This window comes from Pseudorasbora parva, chromosome 22 (assembly GCF_024679245.1).
Source record: "Pseudorasbora parva isolate DD20220531a chromosome 22, ASM2467924v1, whole genome shotgun sequence".
Classification (NCBI taxonomy): domain Eukaryota; kingdom Metazoa; phylum Chordata; class Actinopteri; order Cypriniformes; family Gobionidae; genus Pseudorasbora; species Pseudorasbora parva.
In genome coordinates this window covers 24,426,385-24,440,310 of record NC_090193.1, presented here as the reverse complement: position 1 = coordinate 24,440,310, position 13,926 = coordinate 24,426,385, and the positions used below count along the sequence as shown (strand labels likewise).

The following is a 13,926-nucleotide window of genomic DNA, read 5'->3' as shown; positions in this document are numbered from 1 at the left end:
TACAATATTTTGGGAAAATGCCCAACCCCTGGTAGACATTATACTTGTCTGTATTTTTTTTAAATCAGCAGCAACATATTTATTGAAAATTCCCATCAGTGCTTCTCCTAACTTTCACATTACTACTTTACACAAAACATTTTACTTTTCCCAAAGGTGAGAAGATATTTAACATCGATAGTGGCCGGAACACCCCTCTCCACTCTCCACCATCTGAACACTACACTATCATCTTCAACGTCTTTGTCATGATGCAGCTCTTCAATGAGATCAATGCCCGCAAGATCCACGGAGAGAGGAATGTGTTTGAGGGAATCTACCGGAACCCCATTTTCTGCTTAGTCGTACTGGGAACCTTTGTTCTACAGGTAAATAAAATATATAAAAATGTCAAAAATATGTACAATAAAATCCTCAGGTTATTATTACAAAAGAATCCGGTTTCACAATGTCTTCATAGAATATATGGCTCTGTCATCTTTATCAAATGGGAAAGTTTTAACAGAACCGACAACATGCTTTTACACAGAAGTAGCAGCTGCGCGTTTGTGTTTTATGACAGATGGAAACCAACGTTAAGCTGCAATTTTAACACCTATTGTATGTTTAGATATCAACTATATAGATACTTTTAGAAACTGCCGCTGGATAATTTACTGTATTACTTGTATTATCATGCGTACCGTCAAAACCAGTATATTGCGACACCCATAATATATATGCATACCCCATTGTTCCGAATTTAAGATGACCCTGATTGTAAGATGACCCCCTTTTTATGAATGCTACTGTTGTTATTGATTTATTTGTTGTTGTTGTTGTTGTTATTTTTGCTTCTGTATTATAAAAGCAATAAAGTACCTGAGGCAACATGTTACAGCTATTTTCACCATATCTAGGTTTAAAGTAACCTAATAAACACCCTTTAACTGTTTTAAAACCGCTGTAAATATCTTGTGGCTTATTGCTTTATTTTATAGTATAGCTGAAGTAATGAAGTACATCTTGTTACAGATCATCATTGTGCAGTTTGGAGGGAAGCCATTCTCTTGCACAGCACTCACCATCGATCAGTGGCTCTGGTGTGTGTTCATAGGGGTTGGTGAGCTGCTCTGGGGCCAGGTAAGGCAAATTATTACAGTACGTCATTGTTCTTCACTAATCAATAGCTCTGTTGATTCACTCTAGCCTTCATAAAGGCAGTGTTGACTGAAAATTAGAGTTAAAACTAGCATTCTAGCTACCGTATTTTCCGGACTATAAGTCGCTACGGAGTATAAGTCGCATCAGTCAAAAAATGCATCATGAAGAGGAAAAAAACATATATAAGTCGAACTGGACTATAAGTCGCATTAGGGCAGAGCGGGAGCCGCGCGCGCATGCAAGCACCCGCTCGCGTGCACTCACTCGTGCCCGCTTCACGGCATAACCGAGCAGAAGAAAGAAAGTTTGAAGTGAGTGAGAAACTTGTAAGGGACAGGCAAAAAGCAGAGGTTACTTTAACTGTAATGAAGAAGAAAAAGAAAGCTACTTGTGGACTGTAAGCAAGATAGCCAGAGCTGAAGGAACGAGTCCACAGACGCTTGAACTCTCTGCTGGGACAGGCTCAGCCGCGCGACGGTGTGTGAATCATTCTCCGCTGCATATTTTACTACATGCTGTTTGTATTTTGCAGAATAAGATTTTCTTTATGGGGGCATTTTGTTTGTGTTCAGTCTTTCTAAGTTGCTGTCTTTAAGTTAATATTAGGCTACAGGAGTAGCATAGAGCGCATTCTCGTGGCTATTCTTATTCTTGTCAGTCAGTATGAATTAAATTTGATATATAAGTCGCACCTGACTATAAGTCGCAGGACCAGCCAAACTATGAAAAAAGTGCGACTTATAGTCCGGAAAATACGGTAGTTAGATGAGAACATTTACAGATGACAAAGTGAGAAGAGAGAGATCCACAAGCTTCTCAGTGGTGAAATAATGAAAACATCACGGCAGAATGCACATGCGTGGGTGATGTGGAACATCTTTAGTTCTCCGTTCAATCCCACCGGAAGGGCATGGGAGGGGGAGGTGAAGCTGTGTGCGATTTCAAACCTGTGGGAGGGAACGAGGGAGGCTGGCAGACGGCAACTTGCCACACAATTCCAGAGAGTGGTTGCTTCCATCTCAAAGTTCAGCTCAGAAAGACAAGGACAGAGAGCTGTCAGCTTCATCAACCCCGCAGCACAAGAAAGGTCTTCTGCCTCCATATCCATGCTTGCAGTACATTTAAAACTCTGTATGCAGGACTGACACATCATGTTAGGTCCTCAAAAGGCAGAGGAAGTTAGCAAGGATGGATAAAGCCTTTAGAGCAGTCTGCTCCTTCTGGCAGTTGCATCACACAAGCCACTTCCTACTGGGTTTCTCAACTGATGTTTGTGCATTTGTTTGTGCGCATACACATGCACGGCCTCACAAACCAAATGCTGGGAACTTAAACATGCGGTAGCAGTATGTATTCTATCTTTTATGTATCAAGTTGTCTCAGTGATGTCTTGTTTCAAAAGGCATCAACAGAGGCACCTACATTTATTTTATTTGGGATTAGAAATAACTATTTTGCTATTTTAGAGATATCTAAATAGTGGGAGAGACCTCTGTGTGTGTGTGTGTGTGTGCGCGCGTGTGTGCTTGTATTGGGAAGGCCCTTTGAAACTAGTTTTAGAATTTAAAGAGGTTAAATTACAGCAATACTCTTAGCAGTTCCTGCCTATATTTAAGCAATGGGGGCTGATGTCTTTTGAAAAGTCTAACGCCCGTTTCACACATACTCCGTCTGCAGTGCGTGTGCGGTGCGTATTTTTTTCCGTACCCATGTTAACGGATGACAGCTTTCACACTGCACGCGAATGCGGTCCGTCAGTCCCAGTCCGTTCCAGGTGCGTTGCGTCTGCAGCAGTGCACGGATCGTTTCCGTACCGAGTCTATTTTTTGCTGCGCTGCGCTGCACTGCTGCATTAAAGCGATTGAACATTGTTCGCATTAAAATTAACATGTATTGACGCGGAAATCTAGTAATTTCACCACAGATGCATATAATTTAAAATATACTCTTGTTTCAAAGTCAACACATGTTTTTTTTTTTCTCAAGTAAAGCAACAAAACGACACCTTACCTGGCATTTAGGTAAAAAAATGTGCCATAATGGAGAGCACTCGTACTTTCGTGGAGGTGAAAAGCAAAGTTCTTTTTGACCTGCAGGATTTTTTTTTAAAAAGGGGAAAATACGAAAGAAAAGACGAGAGTCGGCTGTTTTTGAATAGACTATTGTAAGTTTCTTATTTAAAATGTTTGTGTTTTAAGGCTATAACCTGTTTAAATGTTTTGCCACTTGTGTGAGCTAAATCTAAAGTATATAAATATGAATAAATGAATTTAATAAAATGTTGTTTAAATGTAGTAGGCTACGTAACCTGACTTCTATTAAAGAGTAAACAAAGAGAATTGGAATTCTGACGAGGCATGTTCAGTAAAAACTTTTGGATTTTAAATAAAAAATAATGAATAAATGCTGTGTTTGTGGTATGCAACAGCGGATCAGTTGCGGACTGCAAACGCAGCATATGTGAAAGCACTACAGGGTGTGGAGCTCCTGCAACGCACACGCAACGCAACACGCACCGCACACGCACTGCAGACGGAGTATGTGTGAAACGGGCGTAACAGCATAATTTATTTTCACTCAGATCAGTATTCATAAAAACGATAAGGATCTCAATCAGAGTAATTAACATAACTTAATTTAATAATAACATTAATAAATTAATAACATTTATTTTTGTTACATGATACATTTATGCTAAATAAAACTAATAAAACACCCTGTATATATATCTGAATTAAAAACAGCTGGGATTTTATGACATTAATGCTGTGAAGTAATTTCTACGGTGGCCCAGTAGTGCACAACACAACGAAATTTAAAAAGCATACATAAGTTCACAACACAACGAAAAAGCCACAACAGAAAGAAACCAAGTCATAACATGACTAAAAAAAACGCCACAACACAACGGAAATGTTCCTGACCACTAGGGGGCTCTCGGAGTGCGGTAAAGTTAGTTTTCCTTGCCATTATTCTATAGATTTGCCAGTCTCACAAAGATATAAAAACTTTGGGTGTGTTTACATGCACACCCGTAAGCTGATAACTAATTGAAATAACCAGTTTTCCCCGTTTATATGCAAACCAGTAAACGGACAATGCAAGTAAACCGCGTTTACATGACTTTATTTATAAACCGGGTTATTCCTTGTAGTGACGTCCAAAATAATAACGTCCGTATATCTGAGTTTTTCAAATGTTTCGTCAGTTGTGATGTTAAATAAAGCATACGCCGTGTCAGCGGGAGATTTATGGCTCATATTATCCCTTATGCAGTTATGCAGCGTTTTGACTGAACCTCTTCTAGGCTACTTCTGCTGCATGAGAAAAGAGAACACCTCTTTACAATTTTCTGGGTCTTAAACGAGTCTGCGTTTGTGATACATGTCCTTTTTTCATGCAAAACGCAAGCTCGCTCTGTTTGGATGCATTTAAATCTGCTCTAAGTTTACGTTTTTGTCACCTATCACATATGCGCACTTCTATAAGACGACAAAGCAGATTAATGCATTTACATGCAGCGCGAAATCGAGGTAAGAGGAAGAAAACTAGCTGTCCCGACCGGTTTATGCTTACGCCGTTTATGACATTACTCCGATAAAAGCAAAAGGGTTACCGTGTTTACATGATCATGTTCATTGTTGGTTTATTGGGCATAATTGGCTTAAGAACGTGCATGTAAACACACCCAATGTTCAGTTTTAAGTGTTTAACCATTGTATATCGACGTGAAATATCAATTCAAACTCGCCTACATGCATTATAGCTGCATATTTATACTCCAAAACGTTTTTCCTCGCTATCACAGCACTTAATGCCTAAGGGAACATCTGCCAATTCTACCAAGGGCTTGAAACATAATTTGTATGAATTAAAATTTCTTTTTGTAATGTTCAAATTCCAATGTTGTGCATTATTGAGTCCAACCAAGCTGTGGCATTTTAACATGTCTGTTTTTAAAAGTAATTTTAATGAATGCAAATTAGGTTTAAACTGCATGGTGGAATTGACAGACGTTCTCTTGGGCATCAAGCACAATGGTGGTGGGTAAAAGTGTTCAGTATAAATATGCAGCTATATTTTATGTAGGTTATCTTGAATTGATATTTCAGGTTGATATACAATGGTTATACACTTAACCATTAAGTGTTTATATATGTGTGAGACTGGCGAATCTATAGAATAATGGCTAGGAAAACTAACTTTACCGCACTCCGAGAGCCTCCTAGTGGTCAGGAGCATTTCCGTTGTGGAATGGTGTTTTCGTTTTGTTGTGTACCACTGGGCCACCGTAAATGTATTTTTTAATTTAAATGAATTAATTGAATGAAAGGAAATTAAATCACATCATAAAAATATGTTTCGCATAAAATGAGTCTACTTCAAATACATACACACCCTCTCACCAAAGCTGGATTTATTGAATCAAAAATACATTAAAATAATAAAATATTTTTACTATTTTAAATGACTATGTTCTATTTTATTTTAATTGTTTTAATTTTTCAGCTGATGACAATTTTTTTTAATATAGTAATAATAAAAATAAAAATGTGGAAACTGGGATGTATTTATTTTCCAGAATTCTTTGATGATTAGAATGTTTTAAATTAACAGAATTTATTTGAAATGGAAATCTTTTGTAACATTGTAAAAGTCCCTGACTTCATCAGTTTAATGTGTCCTTTCTGAATGAAGGTTTATAGTTATTTTTCTTTCTAATTTTTATGCACCATGTTTTCAGCATCCCGTTCTTAGAAAACCATCCATAATCCCAAATGCTGTGCTAATGATTGTTTGATGAGCTGCAGTTGCCATCACTTGAACCTGTTTTGTTTTTTTCTCTCATCCTCCTCCAGGTCATCACTGCCATCCCTACCCACCGCTTAAAGTTCCTGAAGGAGGCCGGTCACGGCATCCCCAAAGAGGACATCACTGATGAGGTGCTTACCGAAGGTGCTGATGAAATTGACCACGCTGAGATGGAGCTGCGTAGAGGACAAATTCTGTGGTTCAGAGGACTCAACCGCATCCAGACTCAGGTAAGCTGCTCTTTGGTGGTACTTTCCTTCCCATTTTTTCCAGCAATTGTCCCAGGAGAGAATATTAATGGCTCAAATACAACCAGTGACCAACACATAACACTGTCTCTGTAGATGTTGTTTCTGTTCTTTCGCAAAATACACATGGTTTATTAGTGTTTTAGAACTGACTTCAATACAATTCTTTGACTCTTGTATCCTTTCTCACTATGTTTAACCAATGCTATGCCACTTTGTTGTTTCTTCATTTCTAATGGTACTACGATTTGTAAAAAAAAAATCAAAAACTATAACCTACTGTTAAAAAAATATAAGGAAAAAAACTGCTGGATTATTAATTATATAATCAATGTTTTTGAAACCCAGTCATAGTCAATAATGTTGGGCATTGCCGTTTGAGCGGAAACTGAAGAGTGAAGGAACACCAGTTAAACTAAAGTGCTAAATAAACTCAACCAAACGCATCATATATGAGATCAATCAGAGATATACAACATAAAACTAATATTACAACTCACATCTGCGCAAAAGGATGCAAATGCGCACATGAACTTGAACGTTCATGTCTGATGGTATATTTACCGATGCGCGTGCACTCTTCCCATGAACAACGCATTGAAACGCAGCAGCTAAAGCACAAAGAATGTCCCACAATCTATTACAGCGTGCTCATTATAATGTTATGTATTGGCGCTACACATCTTGCACTTAACTGTATTTTCATGATCAAAGTGATTCCAGGCATCACTGTGCTCTTTCAAATCTATAGTTTGACTTTATTTTGCTGGTCTGGACAGCATGCTGTTCCTAACGCTAACCAGTCAGACCTCAAGTACTGCCTAAAATGCACAAAAAAAAACAACAACATCTAAATCATATTTATAGTTGTTGCTGTCATGTCCAAGTAGGAAATGTAAAAATGACACACATTGTTTAGCTAAATAAAAAAATGGATCAGTGTTTGATCAATTTGGCCCAATTTCATAATTAGTATTTTTTTTTATCTGAGTAAAAAAAATTAATCAAATCACTTCTAGTATTTTACAAATTAGTTTTTATCTTGTTTGGAAGAGTAAATAAAATAAAAAATCAATTTCAAACAGCATGTATGTTGCTCAGAATGGCATTAGTGAACATTCTGGACAGCCAGTGGCTGTTTTTATGTCGACATCACCCTAGTGGCCTTCATGCTTCTCCATGGGTTTGTTGGTTAAAACAAAAGCAGGTCTCCTTAGACTTATGAGCTGTTTTGGTAGCCCAGGTTGAAAAGCAGCATGTGCCCTGGAGATGACACTCTTAAAATGCCAGAGGGGCTGCCAAAGTCTCTCTGACTATATCCACAACCAGCCTGAAGATATCAGGGGACCTTTTCACTCTGTCTCTGGAAATGCAACATTCACTCGCTTGCATCTGAAGATGTGCAAGTAAACGACTGGGAACAGACTTTTTTTTTTTTTTGCACTGTTGATTGAGGCCGTGTGGGAGGACCTCCTTTCACTTTCCATTGCCTTCATACATTACACAGTGTTGCTGCTTACGAACAATGAGTGGATTCAATGAGAGGGTTCACAGATGTATTTATCTGGATCCTCCAGGAGTGTCTGTGTGTTGGTGGGTGATCATTCTGAGAGGGTGTTCTATTAAGAATATTCTATATGAAACACTGGTAAACCACCCACCGAAGATTGTCAGTGTATTCCATGGGCACTGATTTGTCCCTCCTGATTTGCTTCCCTTTACTCCAAAGAGATGTGCAATCTGCCTTTCATCAATGTGCCAGGTCGTAGGGAATTCATGTTGTGATACGGGACCATCTCAAACCCTTTTCTTTTTTTTCTTTTTTTTCCTTTATTTATTATTCCTTCATCATTAATTGTCACAGCTCTCATTGTCGTTTGTGTTTTAGGAATCAATTTATTATAGTAGAAGATCAATGTATCGATAAATCTACAAAAAGTGCTGTTAGAACCGTTTTATCTCTATCTAATCATGCCTCTAATTCAGTTCTTGCACAAATCATTTTCAAGGTTTCTCTTTTTTATTTATTATATAGTCTGGTACCACACTTATATATATATTAGGGCTGTCAAAATTAACGTGTTAACACAAATTAATTTAAACGGCACTCATTTTATTAACGCAGCGCACATTTTCTGTTTGGTCCGTGGACCTAGCCCATGGTTAGAGAAATAGAGATAAGCCATAGACGTAAAGAATGCAGAAGCAAACATTAATAGGGAAAGAAAATGGTTAACATTACTATTCTGAAACAAGTACAGTTATAGCCTATTTAAGCAACCATAATTTCTGTTTAACTTTTATTAGACTCCAGGTCGAAAGACGTGAGTTTGTACACTGAATCATTCTTTGCAGTCCGAGTGTGATGCGCGAATACACTGCAGCTCACTCTCACTCATATCTAAGGTAAATCATTAGCACCATCACCACTTACAGTACGTTTTATTGATCTAAATGCATTACTATCATGTTTCTCACACTGTTCACGTGAATCACGGTACAGTTTGGCGCGCACACATACCATGTTGATTAGAGTATATATTTTTTTAAACATATTCATTTAAGATACATTTACAACTGATAAAAATGTCAGATTAAGTTGAGATTAATCGGGATTTAACTCACGACAATCATGCAATTAATCGCAATTAAATATTTTAATCGATTGACAGCCCTAATAAATAAATAAATGAGTTTAAGAGTTATAAAAAAAGACTAAAAGTCCTCATTACAAATAATTGCATCACACAATCATAACATAGTCTGTACTTTTCCAGCAGACTATGTTAACAACTGAAATGCTTTAAAAAACCCTGGTGTAAGTGTTCCTTTGCTGATTAACTACAGCTTTTCATTCAGAGTTAATCTTGAAAATGGTGTTGATAATGAATTAGCAATGATGTCCTCCTCACTAACATTACTTGCGTTTTCCATAGCGCTAGCTATTTTATTAGCATTTTATCATCACGTTCCCCACAGTGGGTGGAATTCTAATATAGTAGCTTTATGTTGTTTTCATATTAGCCTGAATGTGTCTGAATCCTGAATTTTATATAGTGTACTTTTGTGTACAATTTTATTGTATGTTTTATATAATCTTCTTTTGTCTTCTGAGTAAATCTTTTGGACAGTAATGTGTGAAGGGGAGGAATAGTTTTAATGTGTGTGCGCCCTGGATACGTCCAGACCCCCTGTGGCTCCAGATCACCATCTCTGCTATTCTACCAGACTTCCCTGCAAGCCCAGATGAAAAAGAGGACAAACAGTCTTATTATCCTTCTTTTTTCCTCCTCCCACCCCTTCGCTCTTCCTGATTAGGAGCCGGTGAACTGACCGCAAAAACACTACTCTACTAATTAGCTCCTTATCTCTCCCCCTCCATTCCCATCATCCCACTTTTAAAATCCTCATGGATTTCTATTTTATATCTGTCATGCATGGTTAGTGGTACACAAAGAAAGAAATAATTGGCACAAGTACAATTCAGACTCATCAGTACTTCATAGAACTAGTTTCCTTTGTGCTCCATTTCTATTTCACGGACACCTTCAAGCCCTTCCTTTCTCCTGAAAAAAGTAGCTCCTTAAATAAAACTTTCCTTTTTATCTTCTTGTGCCAGCCCCTCTCCTGTCAGACTGACTTAGTACTAACTGAACTTTTTATTTGTTGGGGTGAGGGGATGTTCTCTGTTTCTTTTTCAAATAACCCATTTGTCTAGCTCTAACCACTCCTTTTGGCCCTTGGTCTTTGTTTTACTCTTTCCCTTTTTTCCTCTTTTTTTCCCCCTCGTCCTCTCCCTGTTCTTTGCAGATGGACGTGGTTTATACATTCCAGACAGGCCAAACGGCGGTGCCTGGGGCCCTGCGCCGCCAGCCCTCTGTGGTCAGCCAGCACAACGACGCAAAAACAGTTTCTAGCCCCACCCATGTAGGGATTTCCTCTTCCTCCCTGTCCGCCAACTCTGCTGCAGCTGCTGGGCCGCCTGCCCCTGCTTCCTCTTCTACTACAGGCAGTGAGTGCCACATAACACACCGGCAAACTAGCTCTGCCATTGCATGATGGCCATGCTGAATGCTTTCATGACCTGCCTGTTAACCTCCAGTAAACCAGTAACCACTCTTTTTTTAGACCACTCTTCCTCTTTTTCTTTTTTTCCCCAGTCTTGTCTTTCACAATCTCCGAACTAAAGCTCATTCTATGCATTATTTCTGTCTCTCTCTCATTCACTTTGCATTTCTCCCAACGCCTGAACCAGTGCGTCATATGCGATTTGAATATGGATAGCCTTGCCTCTGCATGCAAGCTGAGCTGCCAGTGACTAGATTTTTTATTTTATTTTTATAAATTGTGTGGTCAAACATAACTTGTTTTTTTTCTTCTCAAATTTTTTTCCTGGGTCAAACACACATGCTAAATGCCGATTTTGATCTTCTTTTTTTCAAGAAGAAAAAAAAACTATATTTAGCATGTTTGTTACACAATATATATATATATGGATATTTACTTCGGTTATATTTATTTGGTTTTGGCCAATTAGAAAATCACTGTCGGTGGGATTACACAGTGAAATGTACCAAAAATCATTACCTAGCATCCATCAAAATTTATTTATAAATGTTTATATAATATATTTTGACGGATGCTAGGTAATGATTTTCAGTGCATTTGGGTAATTTTTAAAATACATGTTACAGTTTTGACCATCAGTATTGTCATACATTGATGGATGCTAGTTAATGATTTTACAAGCAAGTGCATTTCACTGTGTAATCCCACTAGAGGTTAGATCGGGCTCAAAAAATCAAGCCCGACCCTACCCGAGCCCGTGCATGTTGTGTCCGAGCCCAGCCCGGCCCGACACATTAGCTGTAATTATGAGCCCGAGACCGATTTAAACCCGACCATTTTTTAACACGTGGGCATTTTGATGAGAACGAGCCTGTAATGAGCAAAGCACAGCGAAGCGGACTGGTAAGACTCATGTTAAAACTAACATTGATAAACTTAAATGAGTTGATAACATCGCTGTTTTCTCCACAACGACTGTACAGCCGAATCAAATTTTGTTGCAATATTGTCCTGTTTAACACTTTGAAGCTGCTTTGAAACAATCGTCAGTGCAAAAGCACTATATAAATAAAGTTGACTTGACTCCGCTCAATAATCCGCAGGCGCGCGCTCATGAACTGCTCACCGGTAAACTGATGTTTGCTCAAATCCAGCTCAGACATTTATCTGTAGCTGACTTTGTTACCATTAAACAATGTGTTTTTTCCTTCATATTTATAATATATTATATTATTTTTACATTTTATCTGATTATGATAAATTAAAAGATGCGAGTGGGTCAGAAATGATTTTGGTGGTTATATTTAGTTTAATATTAAGTTTTGTTTTGTAGAAAGCATTACTTTCGTTTTGTTTAAATTTTATCTTAATTTAAAAAAAGGTTTCTTAGGCCAATTGCCTGGATTTAATAAATAAAAACCAAATAGCGAGCACGTCTCATAAATAAACCGAACCTCAGCAGGCTACTTGCCTCAAAGACATGAGAAATATGCATAGAAAGCTTGAAATGTCCACTTTTAAACGAAATGATTTGAAGATATTTAATTAAAGCTACACTGTGTAACTTTTTTAGTTTATTCTTAGCTAAAATCACTTAGTTCTTTCAAAAATATATGTGCTCATTAATGTATATTTACTTCTTTCAAGTAATAATGCATTCTCGTAATTTTATAATATACCATTGAAAATACATACGGGTGAGGGGTTCGGATGGCGGTCGCCATGTTGCTCCTCCATCTTGAAAGTACATTTGCCAAAGAGGGACATACCCGTAAATTCAAGCTTCACTTTTCACGTTTTTACACTCGATGGCACTGTGTCGAATGTGAAGAGGGGGATTGCTTGAGGCTGCTATATGATGATGGAGGATCACTCTTAAGCCCCTTTCACACTGCACGTCGGACCCGCAATATTCCCGGAACATTGCCGGGTCGCCTTCTGTGTGAAAGCAACCACGTCCCGGAACTGATTACCGAATTCGACCCGGGTCGGGGACCTAGTAACATTGCGGGATATGTATCAGAGTCGCCAAGGAAGCGAAAAGAGAATTAAGACGGCAACGCAACAGGCAAATCAACAAGACAAAAGTAAATATTGGAGTGGCCTTTCCAAGATGGAAAGAGCTCATGAGGAGCAACGATTTTAAAAAGAACGCCGACGTTGCCTGCATTCTTCTCGAAAGGTAATATTAATTCAGCCTATTTGTGTATATTGGAAGTTTTATTGTTGCTTGGCTAATTATATCATGGTGTGCTGTAAATAACACTAGAACGACATCTAGGATAGTTTTCCTCGCGTCAATGATATAAAAGTATTGTTTACCTTGTGACACAAATCCCTGTTCTATGACGGATAACATGAGATTAATATTTTAATTGCATTATAATTTGTTTGCCTTACGCTAGTGATGTCGTACAATATACAGAATAACGATAGCACTGATAAAAGTTACTTTACTAAGATTAGCTTGCATTCGTCTGGGAACCTGATAGCTGATGTTAGCAATGAACTGGTTAAAAATAACGAAAACGTAAAACTATTATTCATTTTACATAGATTAATTTGATCATAGATCATTTGGTAAATTAAATAACTGCAAATTATAATAGTTTTCAAAAGTAACCTCATCACTTGAGTTGAAGCAACACTCACCGAAGAGGTCGAACTGGAAGCCATGACTAAATCGGCCACCGTTGGAGTGGAAACGAAATCGAAATTGAGAGGAGCAGAAACAATTATTCCCTGGATGGTCATATACCTTTTCACCACTAGATGGGGGAAAATATCACAGTGTAGCTTTAAGCAAAGTGCAGTGTTCACGCGAGCAGCTCTTGACACAGAGCGTTTCTGTTCAGAATGCTGCGCTCTATCACTGCACGAGCTGTGAGTTTAACCCACATTTTTACAATAATCTTGACTTGTGCAGCTTTGTAGCCTACACATTTGTTTCTTAGTTGTTGTATTAGTTCTTACTTTGCTAAAAATATATATAATTTCTGATTATAGCATAGCTTTCTGCCCACTCAATTAGACTAGTAAAGTAGGCTAATGATTAAAAAAATAAACGCTTGATCAAGGGCCCGGCCCGAGGATAGTGCCGGAAAATCTCGGCCCGACCCAGCCCGCGGGTCGGTTTCGGGTCAGGTTCGGGCTCGGGCAGAGAATCTAAACTCTAAATCCCACCGACAGTGATTTTCTAATTGGCCAAAAACAAGTAAATATGAGTAAATATCCACACAAAGGACATTCATGGAACACGAACAGGATCACAGAAAGTCTGTCAATCTTTCGTAAAAACCACTTAAGTGAACTGCGACAATTCATTGCAAAAATTAAAAATTCTAATTCTACTCTTGTTTAATAAATTATGCATTATGATGTTTTTCACTGGCATGGTTGCACCTTGAAGGGTACTATATGGTACGGCTATGCCACACATAGAATTGCTTCAAACTTAAAGTATTCAAAATTATAATTAATTTAACCCTGCACATTTTTTAAAACTGCACTTTTAAAAAAACACCTGAGTGTATTTGGTCCCACTCAGAATTGATTCTTGTATGTGTAACATTTTCAGACAAGCATATTGGTGCAATTTTTTTGAATTTTTTTTTTCTTCGATAGGAGAAGAATAAACTTAAAATACTATAATTTA

The 13,926-nt window shown here is 37.9% G+C and overlaps 1 protein-coding gene across 7 annotated transcripts in view; it reads left to right on the top strand.

The window, feature by feature from the left end:
• atp2b4 (ATPase plasma membrane Ca2+ transporting 4) overlaps positions 1–13,926 on the top strand; it is a 172,321-nt gene that overhangs the window by 143,369 nt on the left and 15,026 nt on the right. For 4 of the 7 annotated variants that reach the window (XM_067431549.1, XM_067431550.1, XM_067431553.1 and 1 more), the window contains 3 exons: positions 157–368; positions 1,015–1,122; positions 6,003–6,185. In XM_067431549.1, coding sequence (XP_067287650.1) covers positions 157–368; positions 1,015–1,122; positions 6,003–6,185 — 503 coding nt within the window. Of the gene's footprint in view, positions 1–156; positions 369–1,014; positions 1,123–6,002; positions 6,186–10,013; positions 10,216–13,926 lie in introns of all 7 variants that reach the window. The other 3 variants (XM_067431554.1, XM_067431552.1, XM_067431555.1) reach the window with 2 other exon arrangements.